This window comes from Mauremys mutica, chromosome 18 (assembly GCF_020497125.1).
Source record: "Mauremys mutica isolate MM-2020 ecotype Southern chromosome 18, ASM2049712v1, whole genome shotgun sequence".
In the NCBI taxonomy this organism is placed as follows: Eukaryota; Metazoa; Chordata; order Testudines; family Geoemydidae; genus Mauremys; species Mauremys mutica.
In genome coordinates this window covers 7,170,890-7,187,456 of record NC_059089.1, presented here as the reverse complement: position 1 = coordinate 7,187,456, position 16,567 = coordinate 7,170,890, and the positions used below count along the sequence as shown (strand labels likewise).

The window sequence follows — 16,567 nt, the reverse complement described above, 5'->3', positions numbered from 1 at the left end:
TGGCCCTCACCTCAGTTTCCCTCTTGGGTTCCCACAAAGTCCATACGAGCTTATTCTCTGGTTCATCAACAGTGTATTAACCAAAACCCAGTACCAAAGTCCCAAACCAACTGTCCCACAACAGCCCATATCAACCTGTGCAAGTCAGTGTTAAACCCCGGGCTTCGTTCCCACCATTCTGGTGTCTTGCACCAGACCTGGACTCTTTACCCCCAGCCAGAACAGCCACCCCAGGCTGTCCTTCTGGGGCACAACCCTGCTCTTCCCAGCCGGAGCTCCTACAGCCTCTCTGCAGGGAGCCTCTCATGGCTCCTCTAGGACCCAGCCCTCTGCAGCTGCCTTCCTGCAACCATCTAGCCCTGGCTCTCTGGCCTGGGGACACCAGCCAGCGCCGCCTTGTGGCTCTCCTGCCTTCAGCCCTCTCCCAGGAACCGTCTTCTCTCTGTGGCAGCTCTCATCGCCTGCTCCCCCGACTGAACCACTGGATCTCACCTGGCCTCCTCTACTCCCCCACCCTCTTCAGTGGCCCAGCTGGCCGCACCTGGACTGGAACAGGACAGCTGAGCCCAGGCTCCTCTAATGGGCCAACTACCCTGTCACCCTCCTTTAATTCTTTATTAATCAAGTCCGGCATCAGTCACTCCACGGATCTTGCCCGGGATCGATGTCACACTGCCAGGCCTATAACTACCCGGGTTACCCCGTTTACCCTTTGAACTATTGGCACGACATTCGCTTTCTTCCTGCCCTCTGGCACTTCCCGGGGTTCCAAGGCTTATTGAAAATCCCCAGCACCACAGCTCTGGGGTGCAAGTTATCCAGAGCTGTGATTTAAAGGGGAGGGCTTGCCATCCCAACTGGCATCTCCTCTGTGGGCAGGAAAGTGCCCCTGCCAGGCCCAGGGCTGCACCTACATGGGGAGGGGCAAAGGGGACATGACAGGGACTTCTACTGCAGAAACCTGCCGGAGCAACACAGGTCAACAGCAGCACCTGGGCCCCCACTACCCAGGCCAAGGGGGCACCTAGCCCCCACCAATCTCTGCAATAAATTCCAACAGGAGAGGTCTCCCTCCTCCCTCTGCTCGTTCTGTGCTCTGAGCATTGACTCTGGGATGGTGGCTGGGACAGCAAACCCCAGAACATGGCAGGCCAGAGTGTTTGTGTGCTGTCTCCGTAGCCTGGCTAGCGGGGGCAGCCAGGACAGGATGCTGAAAGGGATTCCCCTGGCTGCTCACCTGGAGGGATTGTCAGCCAGGCACTGGATTCCACTGGGATGGGCTGCCCTGTGCAGGGCCAGAGTGGGAGACTCACCTGTGCAGAGGCCAGCATGAGGCGCTGGCCCCATTCACAGCAACTCTCTGCTTAACTATTGAATCAAGGCAGCACCGACTCTATTGAAGTGGCGAAGAACAATACATGTATCAGCAACACCAGCCTGTGCTGCAGAATCAGAGCCAGCAGGATTATCTAATCGCCTGGGGGGCTTTCCTGGTGCATGTATAAAGGAGGACAGTGGGTGCCATTGTAACTGTCTGGATCTTGTAAAGCAAACAAAACCAAACGCCAGCCTTGCTTGAAATGTCTCCGAGCCCTGGAAGGAGACAAAGGCCTTTGCAGAAGGAAATGATCCTATGTCAGCAGCCTGGAATAATCCCATTACCCCATTACTGTCATCCCCAATTGATAGCTCTGGATAAACTAAGTCTTAACAGGGTATCACACAGCCCTCACTGCTGCAGTGACCACACCACATGTCCATAAAAGGACCAGGCTCCGCACGCTCTAGAAATGAACTGTAAACAAGCTTGTTTGTTCAACTCCGGAATAATATGCTTTCCCGTAGTGATGGCATCTTGGAGACGGCAGCAGCCAAACAGCAACACCAGACCTTCCCTGAGCGGCCAGCCCACCAGAGCTTCCCAGGCCCCCAGGAGGCAGTCAGCTCTCAAGCTGGGAGAGGGGGCAGTGGGCATGGCTGGGTGTCAGTGGCAGGGAGAGGGACTGGGTGTGCGAAAGCTGCAGTGGTTTATGACACAAGCCCTTGTTGCCTGCACTCCACTCCACTCCGCCCCTGGACAGAGGGGTTCGCCTTGGATTGCTCTGGGTAGAGCCGGGGGCTGTATGCTCAGCAAGCTAAGCCAGCCCATGACAGCCAGCGCAGCGCCATGCAGAGAACAGGCACAGAGCTTCCTGCACGGCCACCCGCCTGTCCTGCCATGCCGGGGCACCATGCAGATGCTGTCCCATGGGGGGGTGAGGTAATGAAATACTGCGAACAACTAGACTAAAACCAGCGAGCTCGTGGCACTTGCGCTTGGCTGCCTTGGCGCGCGCTCCCTGCCAGGTCAGTGCGCTGACCCAGCAACCTCGCCGCTCGCAGGGCAGGCATCGCGCTGCTCGGCTCAGCCCGCGGGGAGCCCCGGGGCTCAGAGGGGCCATGGCTCTCAGCCATTGCCTTTCCTCTTTGCTTTCGCCACGTTACTCTTCAGCAGCCATGGCAACTGGTTTGAACCAGTGAACTCTCACCTGGCGCACGTGCCCGGGGAGCAGCCAGGCTCCAAGCCCCGTGGCCCCTGCGCCCTCACAGCACTGAGCCATCTGGTGAGACCATCCCAAGGGCAGCATGTTCCAGACTAGGCAGGATCCTGAGACAGAGTCCAGGCCTCTCTCATCTCCCAGAACTGCAATCGCCCACTGCTGCCCAGGAGATGGAGCGTCCCAGCCAGCCTGGAAAACAAGCAACTGGGGGAGGGTAGCCTCTGTGAACCGGGTAACCGTCTCGGTGGATCCCAGGAGGGGATGCACAGAACTGCTTCACATGCCCACAAATCATGATGCTGGAGTTCCCAGGGCATGCAGGGCTGCCAGGAGCTGGAAACCCCAAAGCAGAGGAATTCACCCAAACAGACAAGCCTGTGTCAGCCTTCGGAGAGTGTCAGCACACACCAGAGCAGGGTACGAACCCCTCCCAGCACAGAGCAGAGCAGAGGGGAGCTCTAACTGCATGCAGCACGCTCCTAGCAAGCAGAGACACACACGAAGAGGAAGAAATCTCCCCATGTGCAGTCACCTACAGTCACAGCACTGAGCCCGCCCTCCCCAAACCGCTGGCTTCATACACACCGCCGAGAAAATGGATTATTGGCCCCTGCTACATTTGTCCTGTGTCCAACTCTTCCACCCTCCCCCTCTCCCAGCTGAGATTAGGGAGTGGTCAGTTTAAAGCTGGCTGCTAGATCACACACCCATTTGATAAATGGCTGCAAAAGCAGCGAGCGGCAGCACCACTTTCAGCAGAAAGCCCATCGTCTGCAGCTCACATTGTAAATGTTGCTTTCGCCACAGGATGGTTTCTCCAAAAGGCCCTGCTGGAACAGCCCAGCACTTGAGGAGAAACTGCAACCAGCCGCACTCCCTACAAACCCAGCTCATTTCTCCCTTTAATGCGATCACTTTTTTTTTAATCCTGTGAAAGAAGATGCCTTTCAGCATCACTTTGCAAGGTTACAGAGCTACGGTGAAACAGAACAGATTCCCCCATCAGAGAGCAAAGCCAGAACTGGAGCAGGGAGTCCTGGAAACTGAAGACGCCTTTTGATTTAAGGACATTTCTGCCCCAATCTCTGGGTACATGCTGCCTCTTCGGACACTTCAAGCCCCAGCGAGCTCACAGCAGATCAAAGGCACAAACCACCCACCACAAAACTTTCAGTGAAACACATACCAAGTCTGTTCTCTCCGTGAGGAGCTGAATCCCAGTCAGCAGCATCCACGTCTACCTGCAACAACACCCAACCTGCAGCTCCGCCCGCTGCATGAGAACTAGCAGCGCCTGTGCCCTATATACGTCCACATCAGAGCTTCAGTGGGATGCTAGCGCAGCAGCCAGCCTCTGCTCCTGCAGTTATTAATGTCCATGTCAAATGCTAGCTGAAGACACACCAGCCTCTCCCCAGCCAGCGTGCGCCTTTGTGCCCATTGTTCTATTGCGGGCTCTGCTGGAGTTCCCCAGAGGCACCATTACCTGCTGCGAAAAGGCAGGTGGATGACCACGGCGCCACCAGGCAAATCTCTAGATGAGATTTAAACTCCTTGCATCAGCTTTTCCAGCTTGCCCTGGCCTCAGGCGACGCTAAGCAAGAGGCCGGTTTTAATGCTTCCTGCAAATAGAAACTCTGCCGCTATGTTTCCAAACTACTTTCTGCTGGAAAATGTGTCACGTCTCAAACCGAAGGTCCTTAACCCCAGCAGTCCCTGCACTGTGCAACGGCCGCCCGCTCCCAGCTCTTCACTGGAGGCCCCCTCGAGCCAGCACCATTCCCAAGGGAAACAGAGCTGCAGTGCCAAGTCCGTTCGCATTTGCTAACGTGCCCCAGCTGCCAAACAAGGCACCTGTTTCCCTTCGGCTGGCAGGGCCCAGTCCCCTTCTACTCCGCACACCCGCACACATGCCCAGGTACACACGCATGTGCACCCCCCCCAACTCCTGCTAGAACTGCCACGCTGAGCACGCCCAGAGCACAAGCACAGGGTGTGGCACTGGTGCTGCATCAGCGCCCACGGGAGTTGGCACCTCGCCAACGCCTCCAGTTTGCTAGTGCTCCTCCATAGCCTTCTGCAGTCCCGTTATTTCTGGCTGGCTGGGCAGGCAGAGAACGCGGCAGAGCCCAGCCCAGCTCAGCCCAGGCGGAGGCAGTGGGTGATCGCTATCTGAGCAGAGCCCTCCCCCTCCCCTGCCAGGCCCTGCTGCTCAGTGCTGGTCAGGTTTGGTTAACAGCAAGGCCAGATTTCAGATGCCTCTGCTAAATCTCCCTCCCCCGGCATTACCATTACAGCGAATTGACTTGGATAGGCACCTTGCCCTCCAGGCTGTGGGCTGAGACCACAGCTATCAACAGGCCACTCCACTCCAGCTGTTTACCCAGCACTCTGCACAAGAGCCATCATTACCATTAGCTCCTTGCTCCGCCCTGGCTGAGCTGATTACACAATGCGCCCAGCTGCCATGAAGCCAGACTTGAGTGTAAATACATTGCCAGCCTTGGAAAGGGGCTTGAGACTCAGCTCGGCACACAGACCTCGGCCTGTACATACAACGCCCCCCAAGAGAGACGCGGGGATGGTCCATGCGGTGTGGTGGCAGAGCAGGGCATGAAATGCCTCGCTGCCAAGCCTGGCCCAGCACCTCACATGCAGCTCTGGCTTCCTCTTGTTACCAACAGGAAATCTCATTAGCTCAATAAGTCTGGTGTCTGCCAGCCGGGGCAAAGCGCCATAGCCACCTTCACACGCACTCCCTGGCCCGGGCCACGGGCAGAATCTGGCCCCAGGGCAGCTGCACCCTGAGCTGTACCTGGGTCCTGCATGGTCCTGGCACTGAGGCCCCAAGCGATTTGAAGTCTCGCTGCAGCCAGCGGGAGCTGCTCCCATTCGCACTGGAGAGCTGCCCCAGGCTCCTTGTGATCCAGAGGCAGGGAACCCAGGGCCAAGCTCAGGGCTGTGCTGCAGTGTCCACAGCAAATCTGGACAGCAAGAAACTCTGGTCACAAACACTCATTTAGGGAACATTTCTATTGACAGGGACTGGTTCCCACAGCCAGGCCGGCTCCAGGGGTTTTGCTGCCCCAAGCAGCCAAAAAAAAAAAAGCCGCGATCACGATCTCGGCAATTCAGCGGGAGGTCCTTCGCTCCGAGCGGGAGTGAGGGACCCTCCGCCGAATTGCCACCGAATAGCCGGACGTGCCGCCCCTCTCCAGAGCGGCCGCCCCAAGCACCTGCTTGCTGAGCTGGTGCCTGGAGCCGGCCCTGCCCACAGCCCTGTGCTCCTTTCCTGTAACCTGGGCTGGCTGGCACCAGGAACGGCCCACACCCTGGGCAGAGTGCGAGGGCCCTCTGTGACGCTGGCCGACAAGGTGCCAGCTTACACCACGGTCTGTCTGTCTCCACTGACCACTGACAAACACCTCGCTGGACCCTGTCAGTTGTGAAAACTGTAAAAATGTGTTTAGTGTTTAGATTTCATTGAATGCTTGTGAGTTGCTGTCGGTATTAATGTCACTTCTCACACCTGTATCCCAGCCTGTAAGGGAATATTGGCACATTTGCATGGTAAGCCTCTGTGGCTGGGGCCTGATCTAGACTACAGAGGTTGGTCAATGCAAGGCTGCTGACGTCGACCTAACACTGAAAGCATCTGCACTGAAACATTGCTCCCGGCGATGTAAATCACCCACTCCACCTCCGCAAGAGCCGTAGCACTTAGGTCGACATAGTTAGGTCGATGCACGGTCAGTGTAGACACTTATGTCGACTCTAGCAGTCTCCAGGAGATGTCCCACAATGCTCCATGGTGACCACTCTGGTCACCGTTTGGAACTCCGCTGGCTGGCAGCTGTGTACGCCCCTCCCCTCTAAAGTCTCACGAACTATTGAAATTCCATTTCCTGTTTGCTCGGTGTGGAGAGCTCCCCTAGCAACTGCCCAGATGACTATGCTGGTTCCAGGCTGCAGACACACACCTGCCTGGAGCACACAGGAGGTGGTGGATCTCCTGGGTCTGTGGGGAGAAGAGCTGTGAGGGCCCAGGCATAGAAACGTTGCTATCTATGAGCAGATCACTCGCAGCATGGGAGAGACGGGCTACAAGCGGGCGCTGCAGCAGGGCCGCGTGAAAGCCAAGGAGCGGCGACAGGCAGACCAGATGGCCAAGGAGGCCAACGGCGACTCTGGTGCAGAGCCGCAGACATGCCACTTTTACAACAAAGTCCAGGCCATCCTCAGCAGACTCCCCACCCCCAAGAGTCCCGTGAATCCTCCAGAGAGATCTCGAGGACACTTTCCTGGAGGTACTCTGCAATGCTCTGCCAAAGGTTTCCTCCGCCGTGGTAGGACACTTTCCCAGGCCACTCGGCAGTTACTCAGCAGGCACCATTGCAGCACACTGGCTAGCAGCATACGAACCCAGTCTGCAGCCGGACGTGTGCAGGAGCTGTTCCCTTTAAGCCTTCGGTACCCTCAGGAGTGAGAAATCAGCTAAACCCACCACTATCTGTGGGAAGCGGTGCCCATATTCAGTTCAACTGCCCTATCTGCATAAACTCACACCTGTGAGCTACCCCCGAACTCGCCCCCACCCTGGGCCGTGCTCACCATGGCTGGGACTGCCGCCATGCTCTGGGAATCCCAAGGAGCAGTGAGACTGTACTGCTTGCGACTTGTGTGGATTCGGTCAGGTGTACCAAGTTTCTGTGTGCCTTGTGAACGCACTCACAAATGCACCTCTATGCACTGTATCTTTTTCAGCTGGAAATGTGGTCTTGAGGGTCTCTCCAACCACCCCAGCAGAGCAGCTCAGCCAGCTAAGGAGAAGAAGGAAGAGGACGTGGGTTGACATGTTCCAAGAGATCCTGGAAGTCTCTGGTGCTTCAGACACCAAGAACAGGGCTTGGGAGGTCACCCTCGTGGACAGAATGGCCAGGGATAGAGCAGAGAGGAGAAAGGCACAGGAAAAGGAGAGGGATGTGTAGCAGGAGATACAAAAACAACAACAAGGCAGAAGTGGGTTTTTACCCACGAAAGCTTATGCCCAAATAAATCTGTTAGTTTTTAAGGTGCCACCGGCCTCCTTGTTGTTTCTGTGGATACAGACTAACACGGCTGCCCCCCGATAGGAGATACGAGCAGGTCTCAAGCAGCAGACACACATGCTGGGGACTCTTGTCGATCTTCAGGTTCAACAGACCTGTGCTCGCCTCCCTCTGCAGCCCATAGAGAACTGCATTCTGGGACCTCCTTCCACCTTCCCCCCACACACACCCACACACATTCCATGTGATGGCCAAGGCCGCTACACGACCCCTACTACTGCACCCCGGGGGGGATACAGACAATCCCAGAGGCACGGTTGGTGTATGTGCTTGTGAAACGGACATGACTGTTCTTTCCCCTGTAAAGGTGCTTTTCCCTGTATGTATAAAGTTTCATTCCATTATAAATATGTCTGTTTACCTGGGTTTGGAATAAAAGGCTATTTATGGAAACGTAATTCATCTTTATTAGTTCACAACATATGCTGGCTGGGGCTGACGTCATTCACAGATAATAGCAAGAGGTGCATTTGCAATGTTCTGTGACTACACACACACACTCATTACAAGGTTCATACTGGGGTGCAAAAAACCAATGCCAGGCACAGCACGCTACAGCAACACACATTACCGTGGCTCACTATTCAAATGGCCTTTCAAAGCCTCCCTGAACCATACTGGTTCCTGCTGAGCTCTTCTTATGGCCCTGCTGTCTGGCTGCTCAAACTCAGCAGCCCGCTGTGCCACTTGCGCCCTCCACGCCGGCGGAAACGTCTCCCCCTTTGCGTCACAGATATTATGAGGTCCACAACAGGCAGCTACAACCATTGGGATTTTTTTTCACTGAGGTCTAATCTTGTGAGTGGACAGTGCCAGTGGCCTTTCAAAAGGAATTCAGCTGTCATTCTGCACCTGCTCACCCTGTATTTGAAGCTCTCCCAGCTGCTGTCAAGGTGGCGGTGTAGGGCTTTGTAAGCCACAGGAGTCAGGAGTAGGCTGGATCACTATGGGCATTTCACCATCTCCAATGGTAATCCTCTGGTCTGAAAAGGGAGTCCCTGCTTGCAGCTTTCGGAACAGGCCTGTGTCCTCAAACCTGTGTGCATCATGCACCTTCCCTGACCATCCCACGTTGATGTCAGTAAAACATCCCTGGTGATCCACCAACGCTTGCATTACCACAGAGAAGTGGCCCTTTCTGTTGATTACTCTGTGGCGAGGTGGTCTGGTGCCAAAATAGAGATGTGTGTGACGTCTATTGCCCCACGGCTGCAAACCCATCCATTCTGTCCTGCACATTGCCCAGACTCACAGTCCTTCATAGCAGGACGTGATTAAGAGCCCTGCACACTTGTATCACAGCAACCCTAACGGTGGATTTCCCAACTCCAAATTGATTCCCGACTGACTGGGAGCAGTCTGGTGTTGCAAGCTTCCACACAGTGATCACCACTCGCCTCTCCATTGGCAGTACAGCTCTCACTTTGGTGTCACTGGGCTGGGGCGAGCTCAGCACATACACATCCAGAAATGTAGCCTTGCGCATCTAAAAGTTCTGCAGCCACTGCTTGTCATCCCAAACCTGCATAATGATGCGATCCCACCAGTCGGTGCTCGTTTCTCGGGCCTAAAGCCAGCAATCCCCCATCTGCAGCTGCTCCAGGAATGCCAACAGCAACCTGGAATTGTTTCTTTCGATGTCCTACAGCAAGCTAGCCTGCAAGGCATCGTCAGGTTCCCTGCGGCTCCTCTGGTGGCTCTGCAAATACTGCAGGCTCAGGTGCCCCGTGCTCACAACTCCTCACAACAGCGTGCAGCTGTGCAGGATCCATGCTTCACACGGAGATGGCAGATGGGCGGGTTTGCAGGGCTTTTGAAAAGAGGCGCGAAACGTTATGGGACGTAGATAAAATTATGGGATGGAGAAAACTGCATCAAGGGATGTTGAAACCATGTTCCCAGTCACCCCTGCACAACTTGTTTGCCCCCAGTAGGCGTTGCAAACCCTTCCCACAACACTGTGCGAGAAGGTGGCAAGTTGCACAGTGGGAGAGCTGCCAGGGTGCCCTGCTCTCTGCACTGATGCTAGCGCTGCTAGCGAGGGCACACACACCGCTGACACGAGGAGCGGCGTGTGGACATGCAGTGGCTGTACGTCGACGTATCTCAGGTCAGCTTAGACTTGGGCTGTGTAAATCACCAGAGCGGAGAGGGATGTGACGCGCCGAGCTCCACCAGGAGGGTTACTGACACGGAGGCCTATTGACGCCAGGTGGACTAGAGTGAAACACTGCGGAGGACAAAATACTTGGCTGTTTACTTCCACCTCCCTCCCCCACCCCCCAAAGATGAGTCTTGCAAGTGGATTCCTCCCATCAGCTGAGTTTGCAGCTCAAAGCATAAGGGGGAAAGGGAATGAAAACCCCTAACAAGAGGCGACTGGATCTTATTGCTGCTTGGACTCTGGGGAAAGGTTTCTAGGCTTAAGCAAAGGATCCCAAGTGCTTAGCCTGGGTTAGCCCTAAAGGTCATCGAGAGCTTGTTCCTTATAGAAACTTCTGTTAGCTTTTGAAACTGCAGATTGTAACTCATTTGTACATGTGCATTTACCTGCTTTAACCTCATAACTAGCTCCCTTCTTTCCTTCTCCTCGTCATAAACCTGGATGTCGTTCATTGCAGGATGGGCTCCCAGCCTTGTCTTTGGCGTGAGATCTAAGGTGCAATTGAGCTGGGGTAAGTGACTGGTCCTTTGGCATTGGAAGTAACCTGAATATTGCTGTGATTGGTGGGGTAAGGGCCCATCCATCACAGAGGCAGGCTCCCCTGGCTGGTGCGACAGATCACAGTGCCCAAGGGGACTGCCTGTTTTAGGCCGTTGTGGTGCCTGAGGAGTTTACACATGATAATTTGTTGGTGAACTACAAGTATAGAACTCAACCCGTTTGGGGATTGTGCCCCAATTCTTAACCGTCTGCCCTGAGGTTGGTGCTCATGCTCCTGAGCCACTGCAGGACAGCCTGACACACACCCCGTGCAGGAGCTGCCCGTAGGCCTGTTAGTCACAGCACAGACTAGAGACCTGCCACTAGAAAGCTCACATGAGCCTAGCCCCAATCCAGGGTCAGTTCCGGCCCCGCTTTCCTCTTCTTAGCACTTCTGGAGACATTCCTGGGAGTCCCGCCAAAGCCAGGCAGCGAGCGACCATCACAAACCGATTTCTGATCGGGCGAACCTGGCGTTGCTGTGGCGACTGCGTTAGCTCTGAAAGCTGGTGCTAAGGAACACAATGACTGGGTGATACATATCCCCGCTGCTCCGTGCAAGTGGGAAGGATGGGGTGGAAAAGGGGCACTGGAGAGTGTGTAGCCCTATCGTCAGTAATCCAAGTCAGCTCCCCCCTCGGGCTGGGGGAGCGTGGAAGCCTCCATGGGAGGAGGAGCAAGGGGTTGGTGTTGGGGGGCCGTGACCGGGACTTGCTGCCCCCACTGCAAGCTGGAGGCCATCACCTGAGCTGAGCAGGGTACAGGATTCCAAGCTGGCTTTGCTCTTAGGGCATTCAAGGCATGAACTGGAGCAATTACTGTGGCTCTGATCCCAAAGCAAACCCAAGCCCCTTCCAATCTTTGGGTTGTAAGTGCCAGAACTGACACTGCATGAGCACAGATGGACCTGCCCCTCTGGCTGAATAACAAGTACATGTTTACAACAGAGTCGTTGCACACCCAACACGTTCTGTATACTAGATAACAGTGCGTGTGTGTGTGGTAAGTCCCCACATATGCACATATGGAAATACTCACAGATGCACAGAGGGAAATGCACACACGTGTGTACACAGAGAAATGCACATGTACATGCACACAGAGAAACGCATGAACGGGGAAATGAGCACATACAGAAATGCATAGTGCACACATGCACACACAGAGAACATGCGTAAACACACACACGTGTGCACACAGAAAAATAAACAAATGTGTACGCACACAGCAAAATGCACATATGTACCTACACCCAGAGAAATACATAAACACACACACATATGCATGGACACTCACACACACAGGGAAACACGCAAGCGCATACATACTGTGAAATGCACATGTGTACACACAGGGAAATGCAAAAGCATGCACAGAGCCAGGGAAATGCACACGTGTGCACACGCACACACAGACTGAGACATAGGAGAGTCTGTCCCTTTCAGGCTGACTACACTAGCCTGTCCATTAGGGTGACCAGATGTTAAGGGGAAAATATCGGGACCGCCGCAGGGGGGGCGTTTTTTTGTCTGTGTTTTATTTTTTTTACACTCACCCGTCCGGGAGTTTGGTGGCAATTCGGTGGAGAGCCCTTCAGTCGCGGACGGTCTTCGGCGGTATTTCAGCAGCGGGTAATAAACCTTGCTGCCAAAGACAGAAGCACCCGCCGCCGAAATACTGCCAAAGACCGTCTGCGACTGAAGGACTCTCCGCCGAATTGCCGCCAAAGACCAGGAAACAAAATATCGGGAGAAATGGCGTCCCGGCTGTACTCTGGGCGGGACGTGGGACAAACTCCTCAAAATCGGGACAGTCCCGATTTTATCGGGCTGTCTGGTCACCCTACTGTCCATCCAGGCGCCACGTCTGACCACAGGCTCCCACCTTCAGCGCCCCGGAGCACACAGAGACTGCCAAGCTCAACTCCCTCAAACACCTTTCAGCCTAGGCTCCTTGGCCGCCAGCATCCTGCCCTGCCTAGGGGAGCTGCACGAGGCTGGGTGGGAAAGGTCACCGTAGCAGTGCAGCTCCCCTAGGCAGGGCAGGATGCCGTGTCAGTGCCATCGAGCCGCGATGCAGCCTCACGCCCTGAGCTTTATTCGCAGGGTGCAGGCATGGCACCAGGAGAGCGCTGGGACAACAGCCAGTGCAGAGCGCAGCAAGGAAAAACAAGGACACAACCACCTTGAAGCAGGGCAGAGCCCCGAGCTCTCAGTGCAGCAGTGGTCAAAGGGACCCCACCCCATCACCGCACAGAATAAGGGGAGCCAACCCCAGGCAGAAAGAACAAAGGCAGGGCCCACATATGGCTAAGGACAAGGCTACTGAAAGCTGGTGCTTGGCATGTGCCCTAACGCCATGCTCCCAAAGCACGGCGCCGAGGTGCCGCTCTTACAGAGCAGAAAGCTCCGGCACACGGAAGGGAAATGTCTTGCCCCAAGGCACACAGGAAATCCGTGAGAGTCAGGTCCCCGGCTCCCACCCTGCACGCTGCCCTCTCCACCCTCCAGCTCTCCGCTCAAGCCCCACCGGGATCCTGGGGTCCCAGTTAGTCTTGCAGAGGAGAGCAGGGGGCCCCCCAAGGCTCCTGTACTGCCTCGTTTCCTCGTCACCGTCAGAGCGCTGGCACCAGCTGCTCCCCAGAGCGGGCAGAGCAAACCCAGCCTGTCCTGTGGATTCTGCAGCCTGCTCCAACAGCCCTGCCCCATCGGGACGTGCCCTGACGGGGAACCGAGCCTGGGTTCATGCTGAAGTGCTGGATGGCACTGGCAAATCCTGCTGCTCACAGCCGTACCCCGCCCCAGCCCCTGTTCTGACAGTTAGATAGAGAGGTGGCGCGTTAGCTTCCCATCCTTCAGGCAAGCGAGCGGACAACATCCCACCCTCCTCTTGCTCCTGGGAATAATCCCCCAGCAAAACTGCTCGTGCTGGGATACATACCAGCATCTGCCGCCACCTTCCCAGAGTGCAGGAGAAAGGGGACAGGACACAGCTGAGGATGCTTGCGAGGCTTGGCCCAGGGACCCCCGTCCCGCTGTCCACAGCCACCCTGCTGTCTCCAGCATCGAGTAGCTCCCTGGCACTGCCTGGCAATCGTGCACCTGAGAGAGTCACCGCCGCAGAAAGCGGGAGAGAGGCGGGGGACATCCCGGCTGGCGGCAGAGCCAGGCCGGTCTCACGCCGCTGCCTCACCAGCATGCTGGAAAGAACGAAGCTTTGGCAAATATCTCAGAACGGGCTCAGAGGGCAGCAAAGGAGAGAGCTGCCAGGACCAGCCCTCCTTTGTGCGGCGAGCGTCTCCCCTTCACTGGGAGAGCTGCACTTACGCAGGGTTTTATTGTCCTCATTAAATCACATCATTGGATTAAACCAGTTCAGCCTGTGCCAGAAACCAGCCAATTCAAATGATGCTCAGTGCGCCAGAGCAGCTCAGTCCCCCTGTGCGGCAGGCGCCACTTTCTCTGGCTGGCTCGCACCAGCCCTTCCCAGGACGCATAGGAGCAAACCTGAGCTTTTCAAAATGCCTCCTTCAGGGCTGAAACGGAAAGGGCCGGAGGCTGCTCCAGTCTCCATTAGGCTTCATTTCTTCCTGTGGCGAGAACAAGCCCATGTATGGAGCGTGTGAGGGATCAGCACTGCTCCAGACTTGGACACGAGCTTGGCAGACAGTGCCAAGGAAACAGCACGGTCATTTGCCGGAGGGGAAAGAACGGGTTTCAGGACGACTTTAGAACCAGCCTAAGAAAACACACAACTGGAACTGGAGACAGAATTCTCCAGCCCCTGGCTGCTCCAGGATCTGCACGGCAGGCTGCGTTCTCTCTCACAGTGTACAGCACAGCATACCTTGGGAATCAGCGAGAGCCAGCTGCGTCCAGCCCCAGCCAGCGTGTCCAAGCGACGCGGGGTGCACAGCCTGGCCATTCCAGGGCTCTGTCATTCACACGCCAAAGCTCAGCTCCACTTGCAGAACTTTGAGCTTTGCACTCTGAGCCTTGATAAGGGGGAAGGTGCAACAGGAACTGTCCCAGGAGCTTGCATCACGTCTGCAATCTGTCACTGAGCAGAGAAACCACGTGCCAGGGTTGGGTCACAACTTCCACACACCTGAGATCTGCTGAACTTGGTGAAGGGGGAATCAGGAGCGGGGGGGGGGGGAAATGGGTGAGCGGAGATGGGGGCCTGGGAGACGAGGTGGGTGCCAGGGGAGGGGGGAATGGGTGAGCGGAGATGGGGACCTGGGAGCCGAGGTGGGGCCAGGTGAAAGTGGAGTGTGTGAGTGGAGACAGGAGCCTGGCGAAGGGGGATCGGGAGCCGAGGCGGGGGCCTGGCGAAGGGGGATCGGGAGCCGAGGCGGGGGCCTGGCGAAGGGGGTTCGGGAGCCGAGGCGGGGGCCTGGTGAAGGGGGATCGGGAGCCGAGGCGGGGGCCTGGAGAAGGGGGATCGGGCTCCCAATCCCCCTACCTCCAGGCCCTCGCGCACTGCCTGGGTCTCGCCCCAGGCTCTTGGCTGGGAGCAGCCTTACAGGGCCTCTTGCCCATGTCAGGCTTGCAATATCCATCTGCCCCCACAAAAACAGGGGAGGGAGAGGGGAGGCCAGGCACTACCCTAGTGGAGCTCACTGGCAGTCCCCAGCAGCCTCTCCTCCTGGGCAAACTTCCCCCTTTCCTGTGGTGAGCTCCCCTGCTCCAGGTGCACATGCTCTGCAGGTGCCTGAGCACCCCGACGCGCCGTAGCCTTTCTGCCGGTGGGATGGGGCCTGTCACCGAGCTGGGCACACGCTGCGCTGGGCTTTGGACAAGCAGGAGGGTTTGGGCTGCAGTTGATTCTCCTGGTCCTCTAAGGGACACTGTGGTGCTAGCTGAGCAGCCTGCCTCCACCTTCCCGGTCCGCTGCCGCTGGGCATGAGTAGGGCCCTACCAAATTCACAGTCCATTCTGGTCAATTTCCAGTCAGAGGATTTTAAATATTGTAAATTTCATGAGTTCAGCTATTTAAATCTGAAATTTCAGAGTGTTCATAGAATCAGAGAATCTCAGGGTTGGAAGGGACCTTAGGAGGGATCTAGTCCAACCCCCTGCTCAAACAGGGCGGGTGCAAGGATGTTTCACGCCCAAGGCGAAACTTCCACCTTGCGCCCCTCCCTCCCCCGAGCCCTGTGACAGCTCCCTGCCCCCCCCCCCCCGCCGGGCAGCTCCCCCTCCGCCCTGAGGTGCCCCCCCGCAGCAGCTCCCCACCCCATCTCCCTGAGGCACCCCCCCCCGCAGCAGCTCCCCACCCCATCCCTCCGCCCTAAGGCGCCCCCCGCCGGGCAGCTCCCCACCCCATCCCTCCGCCCTGAGGCGCCCCACGCCGGGCAGCTCCCCACCCCATCCCTCCGCCCTAAGGCGCCCCCCGCCGGGCAGCTCCCCACCCCATCCCTCCGCCCTAAGGCGCCCCCCAAGGCAGCTCCTCCCCTCCGCCCTGAGGCGCCCCCCCCCACGGCAGCTCCCCACCCCATCCCTCCGCCCTAAGGCGCCCCTCGCCGGGCAGCTCCCCACCCCATCCCTCCGCCCTAAGGTGCCCCCCAAGGCAGCTCCTCCCCTCCGCCCTGAGGCGCCCCCCCCCACGGCAGCTCCCCACCCCATCTCCCTGAGGCGCCCCCCCCCCGTGGCAGCTCCCCACCCCAGCTCACCTCTGCTCCACCTCCTCCCCAAGCACGCTGTCGCTGCTCCACTTCTCCCGCCTCCCAGACTTGCGGCACCAATCAGCTGTTTGGCACCGCGAGCCTGGGAGGGAGAGAAGCAGAGCGGGGCGGCGTGCTCAGGGGAGGAGGCGGAGCAGAGGTGAGCTGGGGCAGGGAGCGGTTCCCCTGCATGCCGCGACCTCCTTACTTGCTGCAGGCGGCCCTCCCCGCGCCCCCCTGCCCCAGCTCCCTCCGCCTAAATGCTGATGACGACCGGGGTGGCCGAAGATCCGGCCGCCGCGGTCGACGCCAAAGGACCCGAAATGCCGCCCCCCAAATGCTAGTGCCCTAGGCAACCACCTAGGTCGCCTACTGGGTTGCACCGGCCCTGTGCTCAAAGCAAGACCAACCCCCAACTAAATCATCCCAGCCAGGGCTTTGTCAAGCCTGATCTTAAAAACCTCTAAGGAAGGAGATTCCACCACCTCCCTAGGGAACCCATTCCAGTGCTTCACCACCCTCCTAGTGAAATAGTGTTTCCTAATATCCA

The 16,567-nt window shown here is 57.1% G+C and overlaps 1 protein-coding gene across 10 annotated transcripts in view; it reads right to left on the bottom strand.

Moving 5' to 3' along the window:
• The window catches only part of RGS3 (regulator of G protein signaling 3), a 210,852-nt gene that overhangs the window by 32,873 nt on the left and 161,412 nt on the right, over window positions 1–16,567 (bottom strand). The window contains exon 1 of one of the 10 annotated variants that reach the window (XM_044992128.1): window positions 14,199–14,368. The exons of 7 other annotated variants lie outside the window; for them this stretch is intronic. In XM_044992128.1, the coding sequence (XP_044848063.1) occupies window positions 14,199–14,276 (78 nt within the window). In that variant the 5' untranslated portion in view covers window positions 14,277–14,368. Of the gene's footprint in view, window positions 1–3,726; window positions 4,910–13,292; window positions 13,952–14,198; window positions 14,369–16,567 lie in introns of those variants that run through there. 2 more of the 10 variants (XM_044992127.1, XM_044992129.1) reach the window with 2 other exon arrangements.